Consider the following 27,102-nt stretch of genomic DNA (forward strand, 5'->3'; position numbering starts at 1 on the left):
CCAAATAGACAGTGACCAAAGTCAGGAGTCGAACCTGGGTCCCTGGCGGTGTGAGGCAGCAGTGCTAACCACTGTGCCACCGTGCCGCCATTATGTCCCCCCTTGTGGGAGGGACTAGTAATAGAGGACACAGTTTTAAAAATAAGGGTCTCTCATTTAACATGGAGATGAGGAGAAGCTTTTACACTGAGGGTCGGTAACTGGCAGAAGTACGCCTGAAGTGGCATTAGGAACGGGTTTCCAGGTTTCTGACCCAGCGACAGTGAAGGAATGGTGACAGAGTTCCAAGTTAGGATGGTACGTTGGTATCTGCAGGTGTTGATGTTCTCATGTGTTTGCTGCCCTCGCTCTTCCACTAAGGTGGTAAAGATTGCAGGTTTGGAAGGTGCTTTCGAAAGAGGGTTGCTTACTTTCTATCAGTCTTCTGTCACATTACATTCAGTGTTTTCTCAAACGTATTGCTGATGCTCGGTCTAATTGTCTGATGCCTTTCAAATGACCTCTGACCCCCCCAAGCTCCATTGGTCCTTCCTCCAACTCCTTGCATTGGAAACAATGGTGTTCATTTTATTGTTGACATTTAGATTTCTCTCATCAGCCAGGAAAGGCTTGAGTTTTATTTAAACTTATTATTTGGGTATCGACAAGCCTTGACCATGGGGTTTCCTGTCAGAAACTGTCTTTCTCATTTTTACAGGGCTGTTAGCTAAGTTTTTCTCACTGGTTGCGAGGTGATGCATTTTGGTAGATTGAACCAGGGCAGGACTTACTCAGTTAATGGTAGGGCGTTGGGGAGAGTTACAGAACAAAGAGATCTAGGGGTACATGTTCATAGCTCCTTGAAAGTGGAGTCACAGGTGGACAGAGTGGTGAAGAAGGCATTCGGCATTCGGCATGCTTGGTTTCATTGGTCAGAACATTGAATACAGGAGTTGGGATGTCTTGTTAAAGTTGTACAAGACATTGTTAAGGCCACACTTGGAATACTGTGTGCAATTCTGGTTACCCTATTATAGAAAGGCTATTATTAAACTAGAAAGAGTGCAGAAAAGATTTACTAGGATGCTACCGGGACTTGATGGATTGAGTTATAAGGATAGGCTGAATAGACTGGGACTTTCTTCTCTGCAGCGGGTGACCTTATAGAGGTCTATAAAATAATGAGGGGCATAGACAAGGTAGATAGTCAATATCTTTTCCCAAAGGTAGGGGAGTCTAAAACTAGAGGGCATAGGTTTAAGATGAGAGGGGAGAGATACAAAAGTGTCCAGTGGGGCAATGTTTTCACACAGAGGGTGGTGAGTGTCTGGAACATGCTGCCAGAGGTAGTAGTAGAGGCGGGTACAATTTTATCTTTTAAAAAGCATTTAGATAGTTACATGGGTACAATGGGTATAGAGGGATATGGGCCAAATGCGGGCAATTGGGATTAGTTTAGGGGTTTTTAAAAAAATGCGCGGCATGGACAAGTTGGGCTGAATTAAAGGTGCTATATTTAAATGCCCGCAGTGTCCGGAACAAGATAGATGAGCTTGTGGCCCAGATTGTGACTGGCAGGTATGATGTGGTAGGCATCACAGAGACGTGGTTGCAGGGGGTTCAGGACTGGCAGTTAAACATCCAGGGATTCACAACCTATCGAAAAGACAGAGGGGTGGGTAGAGGGGGCGGGGTTGCCTTGTTAATTAGAAATGAAATTAAATCAATAGCACTAAACAACATAGGGTCAGACGATGTGGAGTCTGTGTGGGTAGAGTTGAGGAACCACAAAGGCAAAAAAACCATAATGGGAGTTATGTACAGGCCTCCTGACAGTGGTCAGGACCAGGGGCACAAAATGCACCACGAAATAGAAAGGGCATGTCAGAAAGGCAAGGTCACAGTGATCATGGGGGATTTCAATATGCAGGTGGACTGGGTAAATAATGTTGCCAGTGGACCCAAAGAAAGGGAATTCATTGAATGTTTACAGGATGGCTTTTTGGAACAGCTTGTGATGGAGCCCACGAGGGAACAGGCTATTCTGGACTTAGTGTTATGTAATGAGCCAGACGTGATAAAAGATCTTAAAGTAAGGGAACACTTAGGAAGCAGTGATCATAATATGGTAGAATTCAGTCTGCAATTTGAAAGAAGGAAGGCAGAATCAGATGTGAAGGTTCTACAGTTAAATAAAGGTAATTACAGGCGCATGAGGGAGGAACTGACAAAAATCGACTGGAAGCAGAGCCTAATGGGAAAGACAGTAGAACAGCAATGGCAGGAGTTTCTGGGAGTAATTGAGGACACAGTGCAGAGGTTCATCCCAAACAAAAGAAAGGTTATCAGAGGGGGGATTAGGCAGCCATGGCTGACAAAGGAAGTCAGGGAATGCATCAAGGCAAAAGAGAGAGCCTATAATGTGGCAAAGAGTAGTGGGAAGTCAGAAGATTGGGAAGGCTATAAAAACAAACAGAGGATAACAAAGAGAGAAATAAGGAAGGAGAGGATCAAATATGAAGGTAGGCTAGCCAGTAACATTAGGAATGATAGTAAAAGTTTCTTTAAATACATTAAAAACAAACGGGAGGCAAAAGTAGACATTGGGCCGCTCCAAAATGACGCTGGTAATCTAGTGATGGGAGACAAGGAAATAGCTGAGGAACTTAATAAGTACTTTGCGTCAGTCTTCACAGTAGAAGACATGAGTAATATCCCAACAATTCAGGAAAGTCAGGGGGCAGAGTTGAATATGGTTGCCATCACAAAGGAGAAAGTGCTAGAGAAACTAAAAGGTCTGAAAATTGATAAATCTCCGGGCCCAGATGGGCTACATCCTAGAGTTCTAAAGGAGATAGCTGAAGAAATAGTGGAGGCGTTAGTTATGATCTTTCAAAAGTCACTGGAGTCAGGGAAAGTCCCAGAGGATTGGAAAATCGCTGTTGTAACCCCACTGTTCAAGAAGGGAACAAGAAAAAAGATGGAAAATTATAGGCCAATTAGCCTAACCTCAGTTGTTGGCAAAATTCTAGAATCCATCGTTAAGGATGAGATTTCTAAATTCTTGGAAGTGCAGGGTCGGATTAAGACAAGTCAGCATGGATTTAGTAAGGGGAGGTCGTGCCTGACAAACCTGTTAGAGTTCTTTGAAGAGATAACAAATAGGTTAGACCAAGGAGAGCCAATGGATGTTATCTATCTTGACTTCCAAAAGGCCTTTGACAAGGTGCCTCACGGGAGACTGCTGAGTAAAATAAGGGCCCATGGTATTCGAGGCAAGGTACTAACATGGATTGACGATTGGCTGTCAGACAGAAGGCAGAGAGTTGGGATAAAAGGTTCTTTCTCAGAATGGCAACCGGTGACAAGTGGTGTCCCGCAGGGTTCAGTGTTGGGGCCACAGCTGTTCTCTTTATATATTAACGATCTAGATGACGGGACTGGGAGCATTCTGGCCAAGTTTGCCGATGGTACAAAGATAGGTGGAGGGGCAGGTAGTATTGAGGAGGTGGGGAGGCTGCAGAAAGATTTAGACAGTTTAGGAGAGTGGTCCAAGAAGTGGCTGATGAAATTCAACGTGGGCAAGTGCGAGGTCGTACACTTTGGAAAAAAGAATAGAGGCATGGACTATTTTCTAAACGGTGACAAAATTCATAATGCTAAAGTGCAAAGGGACTTGGGAGTCCTAGTCCAGGATTCTCTAAAGGTAAACTTGCAGGTTGAGTCCGTAATTAAGAAAGCAAATGTAATGTTGTCATTTATCTCAAGAGGCTTGGAATACAAAAGCAGGGATGTACTTCTGAGGCTTTATAAAGCACTGGTTAGGCCCCATTTGGAGTACTGTGAGCAATTTTGGGCCCCACACCTCAGGAAGGACATACTGGCACTGGAGCGGGTCCAGCGGAGATTCACACGGATGATCCCAGGAATGGTAGGCCTGACATACGATGAACGTCTGAGGATCGTGGGATTATATTCATTGGAGTTTAGGAGGTTGAGGGGAGATCTGATAGAAACTTACAAGATAATGAACGGCTTAGATAGGATGGACGTAGGGAAGTTGTTTCCATTAACAGGGGAGACTAGGACGCGGGGGCACAGCCTTAGAATAAAAGGGAGTCACTTTAGAACAGAGATGAGGAGAAATTTCTTCAGCCAGAGAGTGGTGGGTCTGTGGAATTCATTGCCACAGAGGGCTGTGGAGGCCGAGACGTTGAGCGTCTTCAAGACAGAAATTGATAAATTCTTGATTTCTCGAGGAATTAAGGGCTATGGGGAGAGAGCGGGTAAATGGAGTTGAAATCAACCATGATTGAATGGTGGAGTGGACTCGATGGGCCGAATGGCCTTACTTCCGCTCCTATGTCTTATGGTCTTATGGTCTTATGAAGGGCCTGTTTCCATGCTGTAAACCTTTATGACTCTATGGTTCCCAATGGAGAACAGTCTTTGAAAGTTTTCTTTGGCAGTCAGCCAATCTCTTTACTGGTTCCCGGTTGGAAATGGTCTTTGAAATGTTTTACTGGGCTGGCAGCCATTCTCATCTGTATGCAGGCCGAGACATCTCCCTTATTCCCTGCAATATCATTTTTATTTCATGAAACCTGCCTATTCATTAATTTTCACAAGTTTGCTCTTGTGCCTTTTGGGTGGACTTATTTCATCAGTTTATTTGGTGTAACTTTGGCCCACTCGGTCCAGTACAACTCAAACAACATTTACGGTGGTTAGCACTGCTGCCTCACAGCGCCAGGGGCCCGGGTTCGATTCTTGGCTTGGGTCACAGTCTGTGCGGAACCTGCACGTTTTCCCCGTGTCTGTGTGGGTTTCCTCCGGGTGCTCCGGTTTCCTCCCACAGTCTGAAAGATGTGCTGGTTCATAGAAATCATAGAAATCATAGAAACCCTACAGTACAGAAAGAGGCCATTCGGCCCATCGAGTCTGCACCGACCACAATCCCACCCAGGCCCTACCCCCATATCCCTACATATTTTACCCACTAATCCCTCTAACCTACGCATCTCAGGACACTAAGGGGCAATTTTAGCATGGCCAATCAACCTAACCCGCACATCTTTGGACTGTGGGAGGAAACCGGAGCACCCGGAGGAAACCCACGCAGACACGAGAAGAATGTGCAAACTCCACACAGACAGTGACCCAAGCCGGGCCAGGTCCCTGGAGCTGTGAAGCAGCAGTGCTAACCACTGTGCAACCGTGCCGTGCCGTGGTTCGGCGCATTGGCCATGCTAAATTCTCCCTCAGTGTACCCAAACAGGCGCTGGAGTGTGGCAACTAGGGGATTTTCACAGTAACTTCATTGCAGTGTTAATATAAGCCTACTTGTGATACTAATAAATAAACTTTTAAAAAAACTTTACCAATTTTGACCTGCTCTGCTTTTGCCTCACTGTCTTCCTCGGTCATGCTGTGAATTCTATTCTTCCAGAGATCATTACACTTCGCATTCCCCACACACCATTAAACTCTCTCTCTTTCATTACCCTCTGTTTTTGTCTGACAATTTACTGCTCCTCATTATTCGACTCGCTTCTGTTTCCCACTCATCACCAACAGCCTCATTCTTTGCTTCTCCTTCTGTCCGAATGTTTTGCAGGACCACAAATCAACCCAGCCTTCTTAAACTTCCCTCTCCACCCATCACACATCCAGTTTTGTGAGCATGTAAACTCCAGCCACATTCTGTTGATAATAAATCTGCCACCTGCACACTATATGTCACAACTTCCTGCCTTATGGACCATCAGACAAAAACACAACTATCTCCCACAGCACAAACTGATCTTCAGACCAATAAGATAATGGCAAAAAAAACCCCCAAAGGAGTCTTACAGAGGTATAATCAGACTAAAATGGATCATAGAATCCCTACAGTGAAGAAGGAGGACATTCGACACATTGAGTCTGCACTGCCACCTAGCCCCCACGCCTGTAACCCCACATATTTACCCTGCTAATCCCTCTAACCTACGCATCCTGGAACACTAAGGGTCAATTTAACATGGCCAATGCACCTAACCCGCACTATCTTTGGACTGTGGGAGGAAACTGGAGGAAACCCAAGCAGACACGGGGAGAATGTGCAGACTCCACACAGACAGTGATCCAAGTTGGGAATCGAACCCAGGTCCCTGGAGCTGTGAGGCAGCAGTGCTAACCACTGTGCCACCGAGCCGCCCCAAAAATACATTAGGAGACATGGCTAAAAGCTTGGTTAAAGAAATGAGTTATAAAGAAACACTTGACGACAGAGGTGTTTAGGAAAGGATCTCCCAAACATGCAGTCCACGAGGTTGGAGGCACAGCCATCAATGGGAGTGTGAAGGAGGAGCAATGTGTAAGGCTATGGAGCTGATAACATCCTGGCAGTAGTACAGAAGACTTGTGTTTCAAAACTAGCCACCTCCTATCCAAACTATTCCATGACAGCTACAACACTGGCAACGTGTAAAATTGCCCTGGTATGCCTGTCCAATCCAGACAATCACCACCCCATCAGTCTACTCTCGATCATCAGGAAATTGTGGAAGGTGTTGTCGACTGTGCTATCAAGTAGCACTTACACCAGTTCAGTTCAGTTCAGTTACAGTGGCATTATTCTCCTTAACAATTATACAGGACATTGGCTTATCACCACCGGTGCTCTGTTCTGACAGGAGAACAAGTACAAAACATCATGGCAACACCCATGGCCGAAGCACTGTCATCTGATCGATTATATCATTGTCCGTGCCCAGAATCACAAAGATATCCACCCGCACCCAGTGTAATGACTCTTGGACCGATCATCGACTTATTTGTTCAATTATGTCCATCAGACTGGTTCTCAAATGATGGGTGCAACAGAAGAGATGCCCACGACAAATCAAAGGTGAAGCTCTGAAGGTCCAATTAAAAGAGACTGAATCCAATGATGCCTGAGGGAAAGTCTTTCCAACTTTGATCAAAATGTGAAGAAAGGTCCCCACAGCTGCTTTGGATGAAGTGGGATTTTGGAAGAACGGAAGTGTAGAATAGAACAGGTGGAAGAAGGTCTGATCGTATGGATTTTAATGGATAGCCAGGGTACCCCTTTGGATAGGTTCTGAGACACCATTTGGGAGAGTTAAGGCACCGTTTGGGATAGGTTATGTACCCTTTGGAATTGTTAAAAGTGACCATGACTATGCATTGGAAGTATCCAGGAACTGTCCCGCTGTCAAGGAACTGTTCGGCTGGAGTGCAGAAAAGATTTATGAGGATGCTACCGGGACTTGATGGTTTGAGTTATAAGGAGAGGCTGGATAGACTGGGACTTTTTTCCCTGGAACGTAGAAGGCTGAGGGGTGATCTTATAGAGGTCTTTAAAATAATGAGGGGCATAGATAAGGTAGATAGTCAACATTTTTTCCCAAAGGTAGGGGAGTCTAAAACTAGAGGGCATTGGGTTAAAGTGAGAGGGGAGAGATACAAAAGGGTCCAGAGAGGCAACTTTTTCATACAGAGGGGAGTGAGTGTTTGGAACAAGCTGCCAGAGGTAGTAGTAGAGGCAGGTGCAATTTTGTCTTTTAAAAAACATTTAAACAGTTACATGGGTAAGATTGGTATAGAGGGATATGGGCCAAACACCCATTGGGGCAATCGGGACTAGCTTAATAGTAAAAACTGAGCGGCATGGACATGTTGGGCCGAAGGGCTTGTTTCCAAGTTGTAGACTTCTATGACTCTATGGGTGGAATTTTACAGGCATGTCCGCCTGAGGCCAACGGAGAATGCCGTTCTCTGAGCATCGCCCACCCCTGGAATCGGGGCGAGTGTGTCGATAAAATTCCGGCCCCCGACTCTATCAAGGAAATGTTAAGGAGCTGTCCAGCTGTCAAAGCTGTCCAAGAAGTGTCAAAACTGTTAAGGAATTGTCCAATGATACTAGGCGAGTTGACATGGAGGGTTTAAGGGCAAAGGATGGTAGGTTGGTGGAATGTGTTGGCAGGAATTAGTACTAAATTGTCATGGGGGTCTCGGGGCACTGAGTTTTCATCGGAGTGGGTGCATGGGTTAGCTTAGTTTGGCATGCATGGGACATAGGGAATGTGTGAAGGGTGCGAGGGGTGTGCTCTGGAGATTGCTTTTAGTTTGTTATTATTTTCTATTTAAATACAGCGCCAGGACACAGAGGCTGATCTTGTCCAGCCCACCTCTGTCCTGGCAGCCTGTGCATTCGTTCCGGGGTCACCCACCGAGACTCCTCAACCCACCCACCCCAACAAAAAAATCGCACTATCAGGCAGCCACATCTAAAGATCGGGTTCGTTGAGCTGTGAAATCTACTAACTAGGTGAACCCAACCAGGGATGGAAATCTGGGCCTTGGGACTTTCTATCAGTTAACATGAGGATTGGCTTGTTGAAAATTATCAGATTATCAGCAATCTAATTGATCGCATGCAAAAGACTTTCTTCACATGGCGAACTGACCTAGCCTCATAGAATCATAGAATCTTACAGTGCAGAAGGAGGCCATTCAGCCCATTGAGTCTGCACCAACCACAATCTCACCCAGGCCCTATTCCCATAACCCCATGCATTTACCCTAGCTAGTCCCCATGACACTAAGGAGCAATTTAGCATGGCTAATCCACCTAACACGCACATCTTTGGACTGTGGGAGGAAACCGGAGCACCCGGAGGAAACCCACGCAGACACGGGGAGAATGTGCAGACTCCACACAGACAGTGACCCAAGCTGGGAATCGAACTCGGGTCCCTGGTGCTGTGAGGCAGCAATGATAACCACTGTGCCACCGTGCCACCCATTCAAAGCAAAAGAAACTCCCATGCAGGGAGGTTTAAACTGATTCGGGGGGGGGGAGGGATCCTGAGTAGTGGGGCTGAAAGTGAGGGATGCATGGATGGGGACTGCAATGCACGGCATTGCAGAGGTGGGGTGGAGCAGGGTTTGAAATGTGTATACTTCAATGCCAGGAGTATTCGCAATAAAGTGGGTGAACTTGCAGCGTGGATCAGTACCTGGGACTTCGATGTTGTGGCTATTTCAGAGACATGGATAGAGCAGGGGCAGGAATGGATGCTGCAGGTCCCGGGGTTCAAATGTTTTTGTCGAAGTAGGGAAGGAGGTAGAAGAGGGGGAGGGGTAGCATTATTGGTCAGAGATTGTATCACAGTGTCAGAGAGGAGGTTTGATGAGGACTTATCTGTTGAGGTAGTATGGGCGGAGATTAGAAATAGGAGAGGAGAGGTCACCCTGTTGGGAGTCTTTTATAGACCTCCTAAAAGTTCTAGAGAGGTTGAGGAAAGGATTGCGGAGTCAATCCTGCTTAGGAGTGAAAGTAATAGGGCAATTGTTATGGGGGATTTTAACTTGACTAATATTGACTGGAATTGTTATAGCTCTAGCTCGTTAGAGGGGTCAGTTTTTGTTCAAAGCGTGCAGGAAGGTTTTTTGACTCAGTATGTAGACAGGCCAACTAGAGGTGAGGCTATATTGGATCTGGTGCTGGGAAATGAGCCAGACCAGGTGCTAGACTTGGAAGTTGGTGTGCATTTTGGTGATAGTGACCACAATTCGGTTACGTTCACCTTAGTGATGGAAAGGGATAAGCATGAACCTCGGGCCAGTGGTTTTAGCTGGGGGAAGGGTAATTATGAGGCTATCAGGAGAGAATTAGGAAACATAGGTTGGACTAGGAGATTACAGGGACTGGGAACGTCCGACATGTGGAGTTTTTTCAAGGAGCAGCTACTGCGAGTCTGTGATAGGTATGTCCCTGTCAGGCAAGGAGGAATTGGTAGGGCTAGGGAACCGTGGTGCACCAAAAAAGTTTCTTTGTTGGTTAAAAAGAAAAAGGAGGCTTATGTTCGGATGAGACGTGAGCACTCGGGTAGTGCACTAGAAAGCTTTAGATTGGCTAAGAGGGAGTTGAAGAGCGAGCTTAGAAGGGCTAAAAGGGGACATGAGAAGACTTTGGCGGATAGGGTTAAAGAGAATCCTAAGGCGTTCTATAGGTATGTCAAGAACAGAAGGTTGGTTAGGGCAAGTTTAGGGCCAGTTATAGATGGCAGAGGGAAGTTATGTGTGGAACCGGAGGAGATTGGTGAAGCATTGAACCAATATTTCTCTTCGGTGTTCACGCAAGGGGACATGAATATAGCTGAGGAGGACACTGGGTTGCAAGGGAGTAGAATAGACAGTATTACAGTTGATAAGGAGGATGTGCAGGATATTCTGGAGGGTCTGAAAATAGATAAATCCCCTGGTCCGGATGGGATTTATCCAAGGATTCTCTGGGAGGCAAGAGAAGTGATTGCAGAGCCTCTGGCTCTGATCTTCAGGTCGTCGTTGGCCTCTGGTATAGTACCAGAAGATTGGAGGTTAGCGAATGTTGTCCCATTGTTTAAGAAGGGGAACAGAGACTTCCCCGGGAATTATAGACCGGTGAGTCTCACTTCTGTTGTCGGCAAGATGTTGGAAAAAATTATAAGGGATAGGATTTATAGTTATTTGGAGAGTAATGAATTGATAGGTGATAGTCAGCATGGTTTTGTGGCAGGTAGGTCGTGCCTTACTAACCTTATTGAGTTTTTTGAGAAAGTGACCAAGGAGGTGGATGGGGGCAAGGCAGTGGACGTGGTATATATGGATTTTAGTAAGGCGTTTGATAAGGTTCACCATGGTAGGCTTCTGCAGAAAATGCAGATGTATGGGATTGGGGGTGATCTAGGAAATTGGATCAGGAATTGGCTAGCGGATAGGAAACAGAGGGTGGTGGTTGATAGTAAATATTCATCATGGAGTGCGGTTACAAGTGGTGTACCTCAGGGATCTGTTTTGGGGCCACTGCTGTTTGTAATATTTATTAATGATCTGGATGAGGGTATAGTTGGGTGGATTAGCAAATTTGCTGATGACACCAAAGTCGGTGGTGTGGTAGACAGTGAGGAAGGGTGTCGTAGTTTGCAGGAAGACTTAGACAGGTTGCAAAGTTGGGCCGAGAGGTGGCGGATGGAGTTTAATGCGGAGAAGTGTGAGGTAATTCACTTTGGTAGGAATAACAGATGTGTTGAGTATAGGGCTAACGGGAGGACTTTGAATAGTGTGGAGGAGCAGAGGGATCTAGGTGTATGTGTGCATAGATCCCTGAAAGTTGGGAATCAAGTAGATAAGGTTGTTAAGAAGGCATATGGTGTCTTGGCGTTTATTGGTAGGGGGATTGAATTTAGGAGTCGTAGCGTTATGTTGCAACTGTACACAACTCTGGTGCGGCCGCACTTGGAGTACTGTGTGCAGTTCTGGTCCCCACATTACAGGAAGGATGTGGAGGCTTTGGAGAGGGTGCAGAGGAGGTTTACCAGGATGTTGCCTGGTATGGAGGGGAGATCCTATGAGGAGAGGCTGAGGGATTTGGGATTGTTTTCGCTGGAAAGGCGGCGGCTAAGAGGGGATCTTATTGAAACATATAAGATGATTAGAGGTTTAGATAGGGTGGATAGTGATAGCCTTTTTCCTCTGATGGAGAAATCCAGCACGAGGGGGCATGGCTTTAAATTGAGGGGGGGTAGTTATAGAACCGATGTCAGGGGTAGGTTCTTTACCCAGAGGGTGGTGAGGGATTGGAATGCCCTGCCAGCATCAGTAGTAAATGCGCCTAGTTTGGGGGCGTTTAAGAGATCCGTAGATAGGTTCATGGACGAAAAGAAATTGGTTTAGGTTGGAGGGTCACAGTTTTTTTTTTTAACTGGTCGGTGCAACATCGTGGGCCGAAGGGCCTGTTCTGCGCTGTAATGTTCTATGTTCTACCAACAAGCAAAGGCCGTGGTACAAATGTACACCGGCCACATGGAGAACGTGTGGTTGCAGAGAAGGCAAAGAAATTTCAACATCTCGCTGACGTGAATGACATTGGTGGTTTCTTCAATGCTACAAAGGCTATTTATGGCTTGAATACTCAAAGGCCAGTTCCCCTGAGGCCTAAGGACAGGGGAGATCTGATCAAGAAGAGGCAAGCTATCTACCTTCATTAGAGGGAGCATTTTGAAAACTTTTTCAATCATGAATCAAGCATTGGTGAGAGTGTCTTCAACTCCATCTCACAACAACCAGTTAGAGACAAGTCTGCAACTCTGCCAGCACCTGTGAAGGTAATGAAAGCCTAAATGTAGAGCAACAAAGCAGCAGGAGGTGAGGGAATCCCCATTGAAATCTTTAAGTACCAAGGACAGCAACTAACATTATAGCTCCACACCCTTATCCTACACGTCAGGAATGAAGAGATAGTTGACAAAACGATTCAATGTGCCAATAACTCAACCAATTTATGTGAGACTGGAATAAACAATAACATACCTTACTGTCTGTAGTTTAGCAGGTCTATATCTCACTGTTTTGACACAGAGACACGTTCGCTGGAACTCTACCTTGGCCGCCACTCGAGCGTGCGAGGGTCCGGCTATGGAAATCTCCGTTGACCCTGGGTGGGAATTTCTGGTCTCGCTTGAGTGAAGCTGTAAAATCCCGCCCATTGTGTTGCTGTCGAGACTATGGGTGGGATTTTCCAGCCGTTCCCGTCAGAGGGATCATCGGGCCTCGCCAAATATGACCCAGGCTGTGGGATGGGCGAGCCAGGCAAATTGCCATTGACTTTGGCAGAATCTTCCAGTCCTGCCGGCAGCCTAAGGTGAGCCACCTCTGCCACAGGGGGAAAGGCTGCTGGAAAATTCCGACCTTTGTTTCTTCAGGTAGCGTGGTAACCGAGGCAGGTAATTCAGCACTGGGGGCAGAAGAAGCGTCTGTGTTGACAGACAGTATTGTTTACCCCGGTGAGATGGTTTTGTACCCATCCTTGTTTTCCAGATTTCTTTGGATCAGACAGGTTTCCCTTTCTAACTGAAAGGAAGGGCTGCTAACATTCAAATTCACTGATATAAATCACATTTATAACTAACCACCACCAGCACATCTCTTAATTTGAAACTTCTCATGGCACATATATCGACATGGTGCGTAAGATGACCGCATTCTTCTGGCCCCAAAAATCATGCTTTTGCATATACTTGGCGTCTAAGGCGACTACCCTTTTCAACCTTGATGCTGTATTGATAGCTTCAATTTCTCACCCTACACTGGTGTATTTTGCTTACCAGTGCCTCATAATTGGGCACAAGGGACCAAACAGAGGATTTGGATGAAGATGTGTTGCAAAGATGTGCAGGGGTTTAAGACAAGCCAAGACTTTGTGTCGGATGCCGATTTCAAAATGGCCACCACCCACACCTAAGCCGGCGTTTCACTTTTATACTCATCATATAAGTCAATCCCCATCTTTTGCAGGGCTGTTGTAGGCTTCATCTGTCAACTTGTATGGCAAGCCTATATGGTACTTGCTATAGAAATGTGGCAGCCTTTCCGTCTACAAGTGTCTGACAAACGATTTTCATCACTGCAGCAAATTAGAGAATATTTGAATGCGTCGGAGATTTGTGAAGTTGTTCTTTAGTACTGAACTATTCTTATGGTTTTATTTCTTGCTCATAGAATTGACTGGCTCCAGCAGGGGAGCAGGGAACTGTTTGGGACCATAATTGAGGATCAGATCTACGTCCTGGTCGACACCTCTCAATCCATGAAAGATAAACTGGAGTTGGTGCAAAGAAAGATCTTTCAACTCATGCAGGTTTATCACTAGCAGCCATGACTCGTATTGGATTTTATTTCTGGGTTAAGCGGCTTCCTTTAACGAGCTACGAATCATTTCCTCAATGATGTGGCACAGCACAATACCGCATACTGTAAATTTTCCGGCATAACCTAACATAGTGAGAATTGCTACCCAATCCATAGTTTTCCATTGGAGAAGCCTAGGGCCAATGAAAGTGCTAATTTTGAAGCAGATTTGTGTGACAAATCATTTGCTGCAACAAATCACTTATTCTGCTAATTACTACCTTCAGGTCAGTTAAGATTGCTTCCTTGGGTAGCTTAATTCACTTTGCTGGATTGTGATGGGAATTTCTGCATTTACTGGAGCCTGTTACAGCACCAAAAAAAAGGCTGCTATTTGTAATAAAAGATCTGCTCTATAAATGATACAAATGAATTCTCCTGAGCCATCACCATTGTCAAGGAGACCCATGCACTGTGTCTATTCAAGCACATGATGTTGCCTTCCATTATGAACTGCTGCCGAAATTGGCAACCCTCAATATCTAATGTATTCCTCCTCCTACCCTTCACTATTACCCTTTGTTTTAAACAGCATTGCCAACAAACCTTTTTTCTTTTTAAGCTCTGCACTTATACATGGGATTGGCAATAACTCAAATACGGGAATATTTCATTGTTGTCAGATAACTCCTCTGAATCTGCCTTCCAGCACTTACATTTGTAGCCCATTCTGGAAGCCCAACACCTGATAGCCTACCTTCATGGCAAGATCTGCCATACGATGAACATATTTTTAAAGCTATAAGCAGGTGTATGTTTCTGGTGAAAGTTTAGGTTAAAGTTTATTTATTAGTGTCAAAAGCAGGCTTACATTAACACTGCAATGAAGTTACTGTGAAAATCCCCTAGTTGCCACACTCCGGCACCTGTTCGGGTACACTGAGGGAGAACCCAGCATGGTCAATGCATCTAACCAACACGTCTTTCGGATTGTGGGAGGACACCGGAGCACCTGGAGGAAACCCACGCAGGCACGGGGGAGAATGTGCAGACTTCGCACAGACAGTGACCCAAGCTGGAAATCAAACCTGGGTCCCTGGCACTGTAAGGCAGCAGTGCTGACCTCTGTGCCACCGTGCCACCTCTTAATAATGCATTAGGGTACCAGAACCCAAGTGATCCTCTGTAGCCCCCATTTTCATTGGATCCCTGCCCATTTGGCTGGAACATTATTTCTGATGTCCTCCCCTCATTCAGAACCTTTTCTAATATGGCAGTACTACTCTCCTTTGTGTGGTACTCTCTTTCACAATGAGACCCTGGAAAACTGCTAACATTGGATGGGGAGTCCCCACACAGAGATGTTTGAAAACCTCGGCCATTGGATTTTATAATAAAACACAATCTGCAGGATTTGGAGAAATTATATTCTTAAAGGTCTAATAAATGGAGGCGTCTGGACATCAACAATTTAAATTAGTTACTAACATACATCACAATTATTAAAATGTATCTTAACAAAGATCTTTGAGTAATTAGTTACATGATAGCCTATTGCTGCTAACTTAACAAAAAAGGTCAAGATTGAGTAGAGGTCTTTTTTAAATTTTGTATTCCTTTCATAGCATCCCTACACTGCAGAATTCGACCCATTAAGCCGGCACCTGAAACAACCCCACCCAGGCCGTAAAGTTTTAAAGTTTATTTATTAGTTTCACAAGTAGCCTTACATTAACACTGAAATTAAGTTACTGTGAAAATCCCCTAGTTGCCACACTCCAGCACCTGTTCGGGTACACTGAGGGAGAACTTAGCATGGCCAATGCAACTAATTCAGCATGGCTAATGCACTGTGCCACCTATCCCTGTAACCCCATGTATTTACCCTGCTAATCCCCACTAAGTTGCAATTTAGCATAGCCAATCCACCTAACCCGCACGTCTTTACACTGAGGGAGGAAACAGGAACACCCGGAGGAAACCCATGCAGACACAGGGAGAATGCGCAAACTCCCACACAGACAGTGACCCAAGGCCAGAATTGAACACAGGTCTCCGGCACTGTGAGGCAGCAGTGCTACCCACTGTGCCACCATGCCATTAGTTACAAAGGTAATGCGCAGAGTGGTTAGGGCGATCTCTTAACACATCCCCTTGCTTGCTCCAAAAATCAATTCAGATTGAATCCAATTCATGATCCCCACAAGAGAGAGACATACAAGATCCAAGCTGACAAGAAAAGGCATTGCACCTGATCTTGGACTTGATCTTAGCCAAAGGCCGAGAAGCGATGAGTCTTTTAATCAAGTGAAGCATATTGTTCTTGTGGGAGAGAGACTAGAGCCAACGTTTCGAGTCCAGATGACCCTTCGGGTTCATTCAGATTCAAAACATTGTCTCTATTCTCTCTCCACAGATGTTGTCAGACCTGCTAAGATTTTTCAGGATTTTCTGTTTTTGTTCCAGATTTCAGCATCCGCAATATTTTGCCTTTATCTTATTGTTCTTATACCTGAATTCTCCCATGTTAGTTACTGGAACCTGGATGTCCCTAACTTTTCATATTTTTAAACAGATTAGTGTATTTTAAAATAGTGATTAAATTTTAACATTCAGGCTATCCTGAATGATCACAAGTCCAAACTAACTAACTTGCTTTGCCACGGCAAAATTAAACTATAAGAACAAAGAACAAAGAACAGTACAGCACAGGAAACAGGCCCTTCGGCCCTCCAAGCCTGTGCCGCTCCTTGGTCCAACTGGACCAATCGTTTGTATCCCTCCATTCCCAGGCTGCTCATGTGACTGTCCAGGTAAGTCTTAAACGATGTCAGCGTGCCTGCCTCCACCACCCTACTTGGCAGCGCATTCCAGGCCCCCACCACCCTCTGTGTAAAAAACATCCCTCTAATATCTGAGTTATACTTCGCCCCTCTCACCTTGAGCCCGTGACCCCTCGTGAACGTCACTTCTGATCTGGGAAAAAGCTTCCCACTGTTCACCCTATCTATCCCCTTCATAATCTTGTACACTTCTATTAGATCTCCCCTCATTCTCCGTCTTTCCAGGGAGAACAACCCCAGTTTACCCAATCTCTCCTCATAGCTAAGACCCTCCATACCAGGCAACATCCTAGTAAACCTTCTCTGCACTCTCTCTAACGCCTCCACGTCCTTCTGGTAGTGCGGCGACCAGAACTGGACGCAGTGCTCCAAATGTGGCCTAACCAGCGTTCTATACAACTGCATCATCAGACTCCAGCTTTTATACTCTATACCCCATCCTATAAAGGCAAGCATACCATATGCCTTCTTCACCACCTTCTCCACCTGTGTTGCCACCTTCAAGGATTTCTATACTCCTGATGACTCTACCATTTATTGTATAACTCCTCCCTACATTATTTCTTCCAAAATGCATCACTTCGCATTTATCCGGATTAAACTCCATCTGCCACCTCTCCGCCCACTTTTCCAGCCTATCTATATCCTGCTGTATTGCCCGACAATGCTCTTCGCTGTCCGCAAGTCCAGCCATCTTCGTGTCATCCGCAAACTTGCTGATTACACCAGTTCCACCTTCTTCCAAATCATTTATATATATCACAAATAGCAGAGGTCCTAGTACAGAGCCCTGCGGAACACCACTGGTCACAGACCTCCAGCCGGAAAAAGACCCTTCGACCACTACCCTCTGTCTCCTATGGCCAAGCCAGTTCTCCACCCATCTAGCCACTTCTCCTTGTATCCCATGAGCCTTAACCTTCTTAACCAACCTGCCATGTGGGACTTTGTCAAATGCCTTACTGAAATCCATATAGACGACATCCACGGCCCTTCCTTCATCAACCGTTTTTGTCACTTCCTCAAAAAACTCCACCAAATTTGTAAGGCACGACCTCCCTCTTACGTCTTTAATGCATATTTTTGCCTGGCATCTGCCATTTGATTGGGGATATCACCTCTTGATGATTGTATTTTAACAGAAATTGGAAATCACCCACATATTTTGAATATTATTTTATCGGTTTTCTATATAATTGATAGTATATAAATAAGCTGCACGACTTAATGGTATTTTTAAAATCCAAATTTTATATCTTGTCACTTGGCTTACAGCATATTTTGAAGCAAATCTCAAATGTTGCTGTATGCTCAGCTGGAAAGGGACAAAAAACATGGGTGGCATGGTAGCACAGTGGTTAGCACTGCTGCCTCACAGCGCCAGGGACCTAGGTTTGATTCCTGGCTTGGGTCATTGTCTGTGTAGAGTTTGCATGTTCTCCCCATGTCTGCATGGGTTTCCTCTGGGTGCTCTGGTTTCCTCCCACATTCTGAAAGATGTGCTGGTTAGGTGCTTTGACCCAAACAGGTGCTGGACTATGGCAACGAGGGGAATTTCACAGTAACTTCATTGCAGTGCTAATGTAAGCCTTACTTGTGACTAATAAATAAAGTTTAAAAATATGATAGCTTTCCCCCCCACTGTTATCTATGTCCCTGTGTTATCCTTGGTGGTTATATCTGAAGATCCAAACAACAATGGGGCTAAAATGTGACCTGGGCGTTAGCACGCACCAGATGTTCAGGATTCTGCCTTCGTTTTACATTTCTCTAAGGGTCTATAACTGCTTGATTTGGAGTGGTGTCCTTCAAGCTACAAGCCCCTAGTGACAGACTCGCAACCTGCTCTGGGAATGACTATCTATGGAAATGGACCAAAGTCTGCCTTAATGCACCATTAGGTATGGGAAGAGAATTGGAATTGGAGGGATGCATAACTGGCTGTTGGTCTACCATTTTACACAAGTGCCCAAGATGATCTCACCCTCAATGGCCTTTGATGGTGAAACCCCTGAATGCAAATGTCCAACTAAATCTGGATATTGAGTCTATGAAAAAGTGAATGCAACCATCTGGTCTTGATCATGTTGCCAAACGCGGGCAATTGGGACTAGCTGGGAAGGCACCATGGTCGGCATGGACTGGTTGGGCCGAAGGGCCTGTTTCCGTATCTGTATTGCTCTATGATTCTATGTTACAGCATATATATATATATATATATATTTATATACCATAATATTGATTTGTGTCCCTTAAGGCATATTTACAGGAATGTTTACTTTATTCAGGAACAGCTCCGACACAAGACCAAATTCAATTTTGTGAAGTTTGATTCCAGAGCGGAGCCCTGGCAGGAGAAGTTGGCAGGAGTAAATGAAAACAACCTGGAAAAGGCGTGGTCTTGGGTTAAGGGACTTCAGGTACACACACTTACAAATATCTTAAACATCTATCTGAAACAAAATGATGTGCAAGGTGATGGTATTAGGCAAGGGAATGGATTAGGTGGAGTGCTCTCTTGGTGAACCAGTGCAGACTTGATGGGCCAAATGGCCTCCTTCTGCACTGGAAAGATTCTGTAAAACTGTGATCTTCCTCATTAAGAGTCCATGTTATATATTTAAGTGGTTGCAGATTGCTTCAAGAGCTGATCATATGATTTGATAGTGACATCATTAGGGTGTTGCACTTTTACTATTCTACTATTTTACTTTTGCTATTTTACTTTCAGTCTGTTCTCTGTATAGGCAAGAGCCCCTGGAATAAACCTGTTGTGTGTTAGATTGAATCTACGTGTGCAAACCATTTTTTTTTGTTTAAAACCCACAACGTCTAACATAGTTAGGTCATTATGGTTCAGTAATGTGTCTCAGTTCCACATTAGGTTTGTAAAGTTAGCAGCAACTGTGCTACGATGAAACTTATAAAAACTGACATATCAAATGTTTTTTAGTGTTTGAACTGTGGTTTAGAGATTGCAAGGTGAAAAGCACCCAGGACATCAGGGGAACCCCCTGGTCTTCCCCAAAGAGTGCCATGGGAAACTCTGTATCCACCTGAGCAGGAACTCAGGTCTTGGTTAAAACATCTCACCAAATCCTGCAATATAGCACAAATTTACCACTACCTGTACACAAAATTGTTCGCTCAGGTCTAAGGTGAGGCTTGAACCCACTTTCATGTAATTCAGTGTCAATAATGGTACCTTATTGTTCCTTCATGTTGGATCTGTCAGGAATTAGAAAACAGCAAATGAGGGGTTATATTAAGAACATAAGAACATAAGAACTAGGAGCAGGAGTAGGCCATCTGGCCCCTCAAGCCTGCTCCACCATTCAATAATGTCATGGCTGATCTTTTCGTGGACTGAGCTCCACTTACCCGCCCGCTCACCATAACCCTTAATTCCTTTACTGTTCAAAAATTTATCCATCCTTGCCTTAAAAACATTCAATAAGGTAGCCTCAACTGCTTCACTGGGCAGGGAATTCGACAGATTTTCCGTATGTGTGAAGAAGTTCCTCATCAACACAGTCCTAAACCTGCTCCCCCTTATTTTGAGGCCATGCCCCCTAGTTCTAGTTTCACCCGCCAGTGGAAACAACTTCCCTGCTTCTAGCTTATCTATTCCCTTCATAATCTTATATGTTTCTATAAGATCTCCCCTCATTCTTCTGAACTCCAATGAGTATGGCCCCAGTCTACTCAGTCTCTCCTCATAAACCAACCGTCTCAACTCCGGAATCAACCTAGTGAATCTCCTCTGCACCCTCTCCAGTGCCAATATATCCTTTCTCAAGTAAGGATGTTGATGCTGTGAATTTCAGCAGCCCAAGATTTCTCAAGGTGGAAAGTGACGTGTGCTGTAATTGGACTATCTGGATTGCTCATGTTACCAGAACTAATTGTACACACACAGAACAACTTAAACACCTTTCCTGGCTGTTTCCTGCCTACTTCCTTCTGTTGCTTGAGATCCTTAGTTGAAGTTGAGGTTATTTAAAAAAAAATATTTTCCTCAGTGGCCTGATTTCTAAAAAATTCATCCATGGAACATAGTCAGCATTTATTGCCCATTCGTAGTTGCCCTTGAATTGAGTGGCTTGTTAGACCATTTTAGAGGGCAATTGAGAGTCAACCACATTGCTATGTATCTGGAGTCACATGTAGATCACCAGGAAAGGACAGCAGATTTCCTTCCCTAAAGAACATTCGTGAACTAGATGGGTTTTTCCGACAATCTAAAATGGTCATCAGTAGATTCTTAATTCCAGGTATTTTTTATCGAATTCAAATTCCACCATCTGCCGTGGTGGGATTTGAACCAGGTCCCCAGAACATTAGCTGAGTTTAGTAGTCAAACGATAATATTACTAAGTCATTGACTCCCCTGGTGTACACAAGAGCTGATCAGATGGCACGGTGGCACAGTGGTTAGCACTGCTGTCTCACAGCACCAGGAACCCGAGTACGATTCCCAGCTTGGCTCACTGTCTGTGCGGAGTCTGCACATTCTCCCCCGTGTCTGCATGGGTTTCCTCCGGGTGCTCCGGTTTCCTCCCACAGTCCGAAAGACGTGCGGGTTAGGGGTATTGGCCTTGCTAAATTCTCCCTTAGTGTACCCAAACAGGCGCTGGAGTGTGTGGCGACTAGGGTATTTTCACAGTAACTTCATTGCAGTGTTAATGTAAGCCTACTTGTGAGCCTACTAATAAAATGAACTTAAAAGTAAACAACTGCAGCTGAGGGGATGGGTAGCTGTTCTATTCTGACACCTCTGCTGCTGTCTCTCTGAGCTGGCCAACCTCCTCCCTCTTGCCCCTGACTTTGTCAACGCCAGTCTTGAACCCACCACCGAGAGGCCGTGTGACCCTAACCTGAGTTGAGTTGATTTGCTATTCTGCCCTCCACTCTGTATAATGACCTGATTCCTCATTCATGCTGACCATGAAATCAGGTAGGGAGTCTTGTGTCACAGGCCATGATGAATGACTTGAATTCAGATTTTAACATTTGTTCCAGGATTACATGGTGAGAGATGTTAAATTTTGATTCTTTATACCTCTGTTTGAATTAAATTAGCCTTAGCGCATGCCCCGTCCAGATAGACTTTGCTGTTTGGATTGTTAAAGTTGTTTTGGAAATTTAAATTCTGCGATATGTTCATAATACATTCATAGATAATTAGCCACACTTATTCTTGATTGCTTTGGCGATGTATTATTCAAAAAGTGGCTTCCATTACTTAGCAACTGAGGATTAACATAGAACTCATAATACCATAAATAAGATACAGAGATATTAGTTTGAAGCTGGACAATATTTAAATGTTTACACCCTCATAAATGAAACATTTTTAATGCTGTAGATGATAGCATCTAGTTTATGCTTTATTCTTAATTTTTTTTATTGGATGAAGCGTAGACAGTAACTGCCATGAGATCGTGCAATTAGCTTTGAACTGTGCAGGATGTAGGATCTGACTGACAGGCTGGAGATGTATCGGTTATTTGATGTTTTGTGTGGCTGTATAGATGGTTGTCCCATCTGTCTCAGAATTAATCAGAGGATTATTAAGGTGGCGTCAGAAAGCAGTTAGTGGATTGAAATTACTCCCGTGATTGCTGCCGTGTTTTGTCACTTTTTGTTAACAGACAGATCAATGGACCTTTAATTTTATAATATACAGAATGAAATTTTCTTCCAGTCTCTCATGAATGTGTTGATTTTCTCTGACCAATGGTTTCACAGTTTACAACTAGCTGACCATTCATCAGATGTAAGCTATATGATGGATGTTAAAAGTTTATTTATTAGTCACAGGTAAGGCTAACAGTAACACTGCAATGAAGTTACTGTGAAAATCCCCTAGTCGCCACACTACGGCACCTGTTCGGGTCAATGCACCTAACCAGCATGTCTTTCAGACTGTGGGAGGAAACCAGAGCATCCGGAGGAAATCCACGCAGACACTCGGAGGGCGTGCAGACTTCGCACAGACAGTGACCCAGGCCGGGAATCGAACCCTGGTCCCTGGCGTTGTGAGGCAGCAGTGCTAACCATTGTGCCACCGTGCCGCCCCGTCTGTTGGCAGACTATTAGCTTGATCCTACCTTTAGCTGACTTTCAGGCATGTGGGGAGGAGTTTTCCTGTCCCCCCCCACCACGGGAATCGTAGCAGGTGGGACATGGACCAGGCAAAGGCCCATTGACCTCGGGCAGAAGTTTCCAGTCTTGGGGCGAGCACAGCCAGAAAATCCCGCCCGTTAAGTTTGCTACTGATGATTCTGGCTAGCATTCATGAGCAGGATTCCAAGATTATTTTCCTTATATATCTAGCCTTGGATGCTGGATAATTAATATCCTAGTTGAAACAAAAAAACTAGTTCAAGTACACAACTGAACTAGTTTACTTGGCTTGCTTTAGGTACATATATACACAAATGTCTCTGTAATAGCACCCTCTCATAGCCATTTGTGTATGTATGTATATGAACCAAACCAGAATAAACCAATTCAGTTGAACTCCATGCAGCACCCAGCCTCTTTTGTCCTACAATAATATCGCAGTCTGGCAATAAGATAGGATTGTGGATTTCCCTAGCCGAACAAATTTGGGTTGGGGAAGCTTCCAGCAAACCAGTAGTGGAACTGCAAGTTTTGTTTTTGCCCGTCATTGAAGTGTATGGTGTAAAATCAGCCCTGCCAGGGAGGAACTGGTTAACAGCACTGAAGTTAAATTGGAACAAGCTTTTTCATGTCAAAATGAAGTTCACATCAAAAGATGATGGGATTGAAAAGTATCCTCAGGTGCTTCGTGTAACCAGCAAGTAATACTTGCACCACAAAAGTACCAGGTAATGATCATCTCCAACAAGAGAGGATCTAACCATTGCCTCATGATGTTCAATAGCATTGCAATCACTGAATCCCCCACTGTCAACATCCTGGGGGTTATCATTGACCAGAAACTGAACTCGACTAGGCATATAAATACTGTGGCTACATGAGTGTGTCAAAGGCTAAGAATCCTGTGGCGAGTAACTCACCTGCTGACTACCCAAAGCCTGTCCACCATCTACAAGGCGCAAGTCAGGAGTGTAATGGAATATTCTCCACTTCCTGGATGAGTGCACCTCCAACAATACTCAAGAAGCTCAGCACCATCCAGGCCAAAGCAGCCTGTTTGATTACTACCCCTTCTACAAATATTCAATCCCTCCACCAAAGAACAAAGAAAATTACAGCAGAGGAACAGGCCCTTCGGCTCTCCAAACCTGCACTGACCACGCTGCCCGACTTAATTAAACTCCTTACCCTTCCGGGGACCATATCCCTCTATTCCCATCCCGGGCGGCACGGTAGCACAGTGGTTAGCACTGCTGCTTCACAGCTCCAGGGTCCCAGGTTCGATTCCCAGCTCGGGTCACTGTCTGTGTGGAGTTTGCACATTCTCCTCGTTTCTGCGTGGGTTTCCTCCGGGTGCTCCGGTTTCCTCCCACAGTCCAAAGATGTGCAAGTTAGGTTGATTGGCCAGGTTAAAAATTGTCCCTTAGAGTCCAGAGATGTGTAGGTTAGAGGGATTAGCAGGTAAAATATGTGGGGGTAGGGCCTGGGTGGGATTGTGGTCGGTGCGGACTCGATGGGCCGAATGGCCTCCTTCTGCACTGTAGGGTTTCTATGATTCAAGTATTTGTCAAGACGCCCCTTAAAAGTCACTATCGTATCCACTTCCACTACCTTCCCCAGCAGCGTGTTCCAGGCACCCACCACCCTCTGTGTAAAAAACCTGCCTCTCACATCTAAAAAACCTGCCTCGTACATCCTGCCTCGTACACCATAATTAACAGTGGCAGCAGTGTGTACCATTTATAGGATTCACTGCAGAAACTCACCAAGGTTGCTTAGACAACACCTTCCAAACTCAAAGCCACTACCTAAAAGGACAAGGACCGCAGATATGTGGGAACATCACCACTTGGAAGTTTCCCCTCCAAGTCACTTATCATTCTGACTTGGAAGCACATTACCGTTACTTCACTGGCGCTGGGTCAAAATCCTGGAATTCCCTTTATAACAGCACTGTGGCTGTACCTACGCCACATAGACTGCAGGGGCTCAAGAAGGCAGCTCACCACCACCTTCTCAAGGGCAACTAGGGATGGGCAATAAATGCTGGTCAAGCCAGCGACTCCCACATCCCAAAAATGAATTAAAATATAAATATTCAAAAACGCAAGTCTTACCTGCATGTTCAGAGGAACACAAGAGCAGTCCTCATCCAGAACCCTCTGCTCTATGAAAGTAGAGCCAGAGCTGGAACGACTTGAGTGTGAGAACATTTATCTCTAAGGTAGAACAGAGTAATTGGACTCTATTCCCATAGCGGTCATACCAAAGTCAGATGGTAGTATAAGTATTTGGGGATTATGACATTACCGTAAATCAAGTACTATAATGTAATCATGATGTGGAGATGCCAGGGTTGGATTATGGTGGGCACAGTAAGAACTGTCACAACACCAGGTTAAAGTCCAATAGGTTAGTTGGAATCATTTTAGTTGGAATCATAGTGATTCCAATTAAATCTGTTGGACTCTAACCTGGTGTTGTGAGACTTCTTACTATAATATAATCCACTCACTACTTTACCACACATGGAGGATCTGTTTGCCATATTGTAACCAGTTTGTTTGCAAAGTTAGATCTGAGAAATGCCTATCTGCAACTTTGAGTTAGACAACGAGTTGAAGTCATATTTGGATAGTAATACACACATGGATCTATTTCAGATTCATCTGGTGTTTCTTCAGCCCTTGGGATTTTTCGAAGGATGAATCAGGTTTTTCAAGGAATTTAGGGAAGGCTGTGCTATTTGTACACATACTTATTTCAGCTCCAAAGTAGGCAGACCCATGATGACAAATTGAAAAAGGTGCTCCAATGTTTGGGAAAGAGTGGAGTTTGGGCGAAGACACAAATGTGAAATGTTTCAAAACTCTGTACAGTACTTGAGTCACAGGGTAGATAAAGATGGGTTACAGCCTGCTTAAGAGTAAGGTTTATGCAATAAGAAATGCACCATAGCCTCAGACAATCTCTGAACTCGGATCTTTTTTTGGGTCGTGTGAATTATTACGGTAAATTCATAGCAAATTTTGCAACCTCATTGTAGCCACTGAATGAACTCTTTGAGGAAAGGTGTTCCGGGAAATTGGATATAGAAGACAATCTGTTTGTATAAAAGTCAGCTGGTAGATGATAGATTGCTTGTACATTACGATGTGCCCAAAAACATTAAGCTAGCATGTAATATCTCTCCACATGGAGTAGGTGTTGTGATCTCTCATGTCTTAGACAATGGTGAGGAGAGACAATTGCATTTGCCTCATGCACCCTCAGTGCCAGTGAGTGGAATTTTGCTCAGGTAGAGCATGAAGCATTGCCTTTGATTTTCAGAATAAGATGATTTCATACATACCTGCATGGTCTTGATTGAAACTAATCTTAAGCCACTGATGGATGTATTGAATCCCAAGTCGCCAGTACCCACTTCAGCTGCAGCCTGGACTTTGATTTTGTCTGCTTACCAGTACGATATTAAGTACAGATGATTGGAAAATTATTGTAACGCCAGTGTGATGTCGAGATTACCTTTCCCTACAAGGAAGATGTATTTTTTCCTCATGTGTAGATGAGTTGCCAGTCACAGCAGATGACATTGATAAAACAACTCTTAGGAACCCTATGTTAACAAAGGTGTATGACTATATCGCAAATAGGTGGCCAATACAGAAACTGGAATTAGAAATTAGGATTTTTTTATGCAAAAGAATGATTTATCAGTTGATAAAGGTTGTGTTATGTGGGGAGCCAGTGTGAATAGTACAGATTGTAGTTGCTATGTGATCTTCATGATCAGCACTCAGGGATGAGTTTCACAAAAAGTCGAGCGAGAAGCTACCTTTGGTAGTCAGGATTACAGAAGGACATATTGGCAGTAAAACAGTGTAGAGCATGTCAATGATTGGGGAAGAAAATCTGCCACTGGTACCTTTGCAATCATGGAAATGTCTGGCTAGAGTATGGCAGAAGCTGTACATAGATTGTACAGAATGTGAAGGGCAACAGCTATTCATTGTGATGGTAAGAAGTCTCACAACACCTAGTTAAAGTCCAACAGGTTTATTTGGTAGTACGAGCCTTCAGGGTGCTGCTCCTTCATCAGGTGAGTGGGATTTGGGTTCATAAACAGGGCATATATAGACACAGACTCAATTACAAGATAATGGTTGAAATGCTTGTCTTAACAGGTAATCAAGTCTTTACAGGTGCAGACAATGCGAGTGGAGAGAGGGCTAAGCACAGGTTAAAGAGGTGTGAATTGTCTCCAGCCAGTAGGTGTTGTGATCTCTCATGTCTTAGACAATGGTGAGGAGAGACAATTGCATTTGCCTCATGCACCCTCAGTGCCAGTGAGTGGAATTATGCTCAGGTAGAGCATGAAGCATTGCCTTTGATTTTCAGAATAAGATGATTTCATACATACCTGTATGTATGTAGCCCAGGCAAGTCATGGGAGGTTACGGGTAGTGTGACATGA

General features: G+C 44.6%; 1 protein-coding gene across 1 annotated transcript in view; it reads left to right on the plus strand.

The window, feature by feature from the left end:
- Positions 1 to 27,102, plus strand: part of LOC144499475 (von Willebrand factor A domain-containing protein 3B-like) — a 207,827-nt gene that overhangs the window by 118,372 nt on the left and 62,353 nt on the right. Inside the window, exons 13-14 of the mRNA XM_078221465.1 lie at positions 13,528 to 13,666; positions 18,788 to 18,919. Coding sequence (XP_078077591.1) covers positions 13,528 to 13,666; positions 18,788 to 18,919 — 271 coding nt within the window. The remainder of the gene's footprint in view (positions 1 to 13,527; positions 13,667 to 18,787; positions 18,920 to 27,102) is intronic.

The sequence above is a fragment of the Mustelus asterias genome, chromosome 10, assembly GCF_964213995.1.
Source record: "Mustelus asterias chromosome 10, sMusAst1.hap1.1, whole genome shotgun sequence".
Classification (NCBI taxonomy): Eukaryota; Metazoa; Chordata; class Chondrichthyes; order Carcharhiniformes; family Triakidae; genus Mustelus; species Mustelus asterias.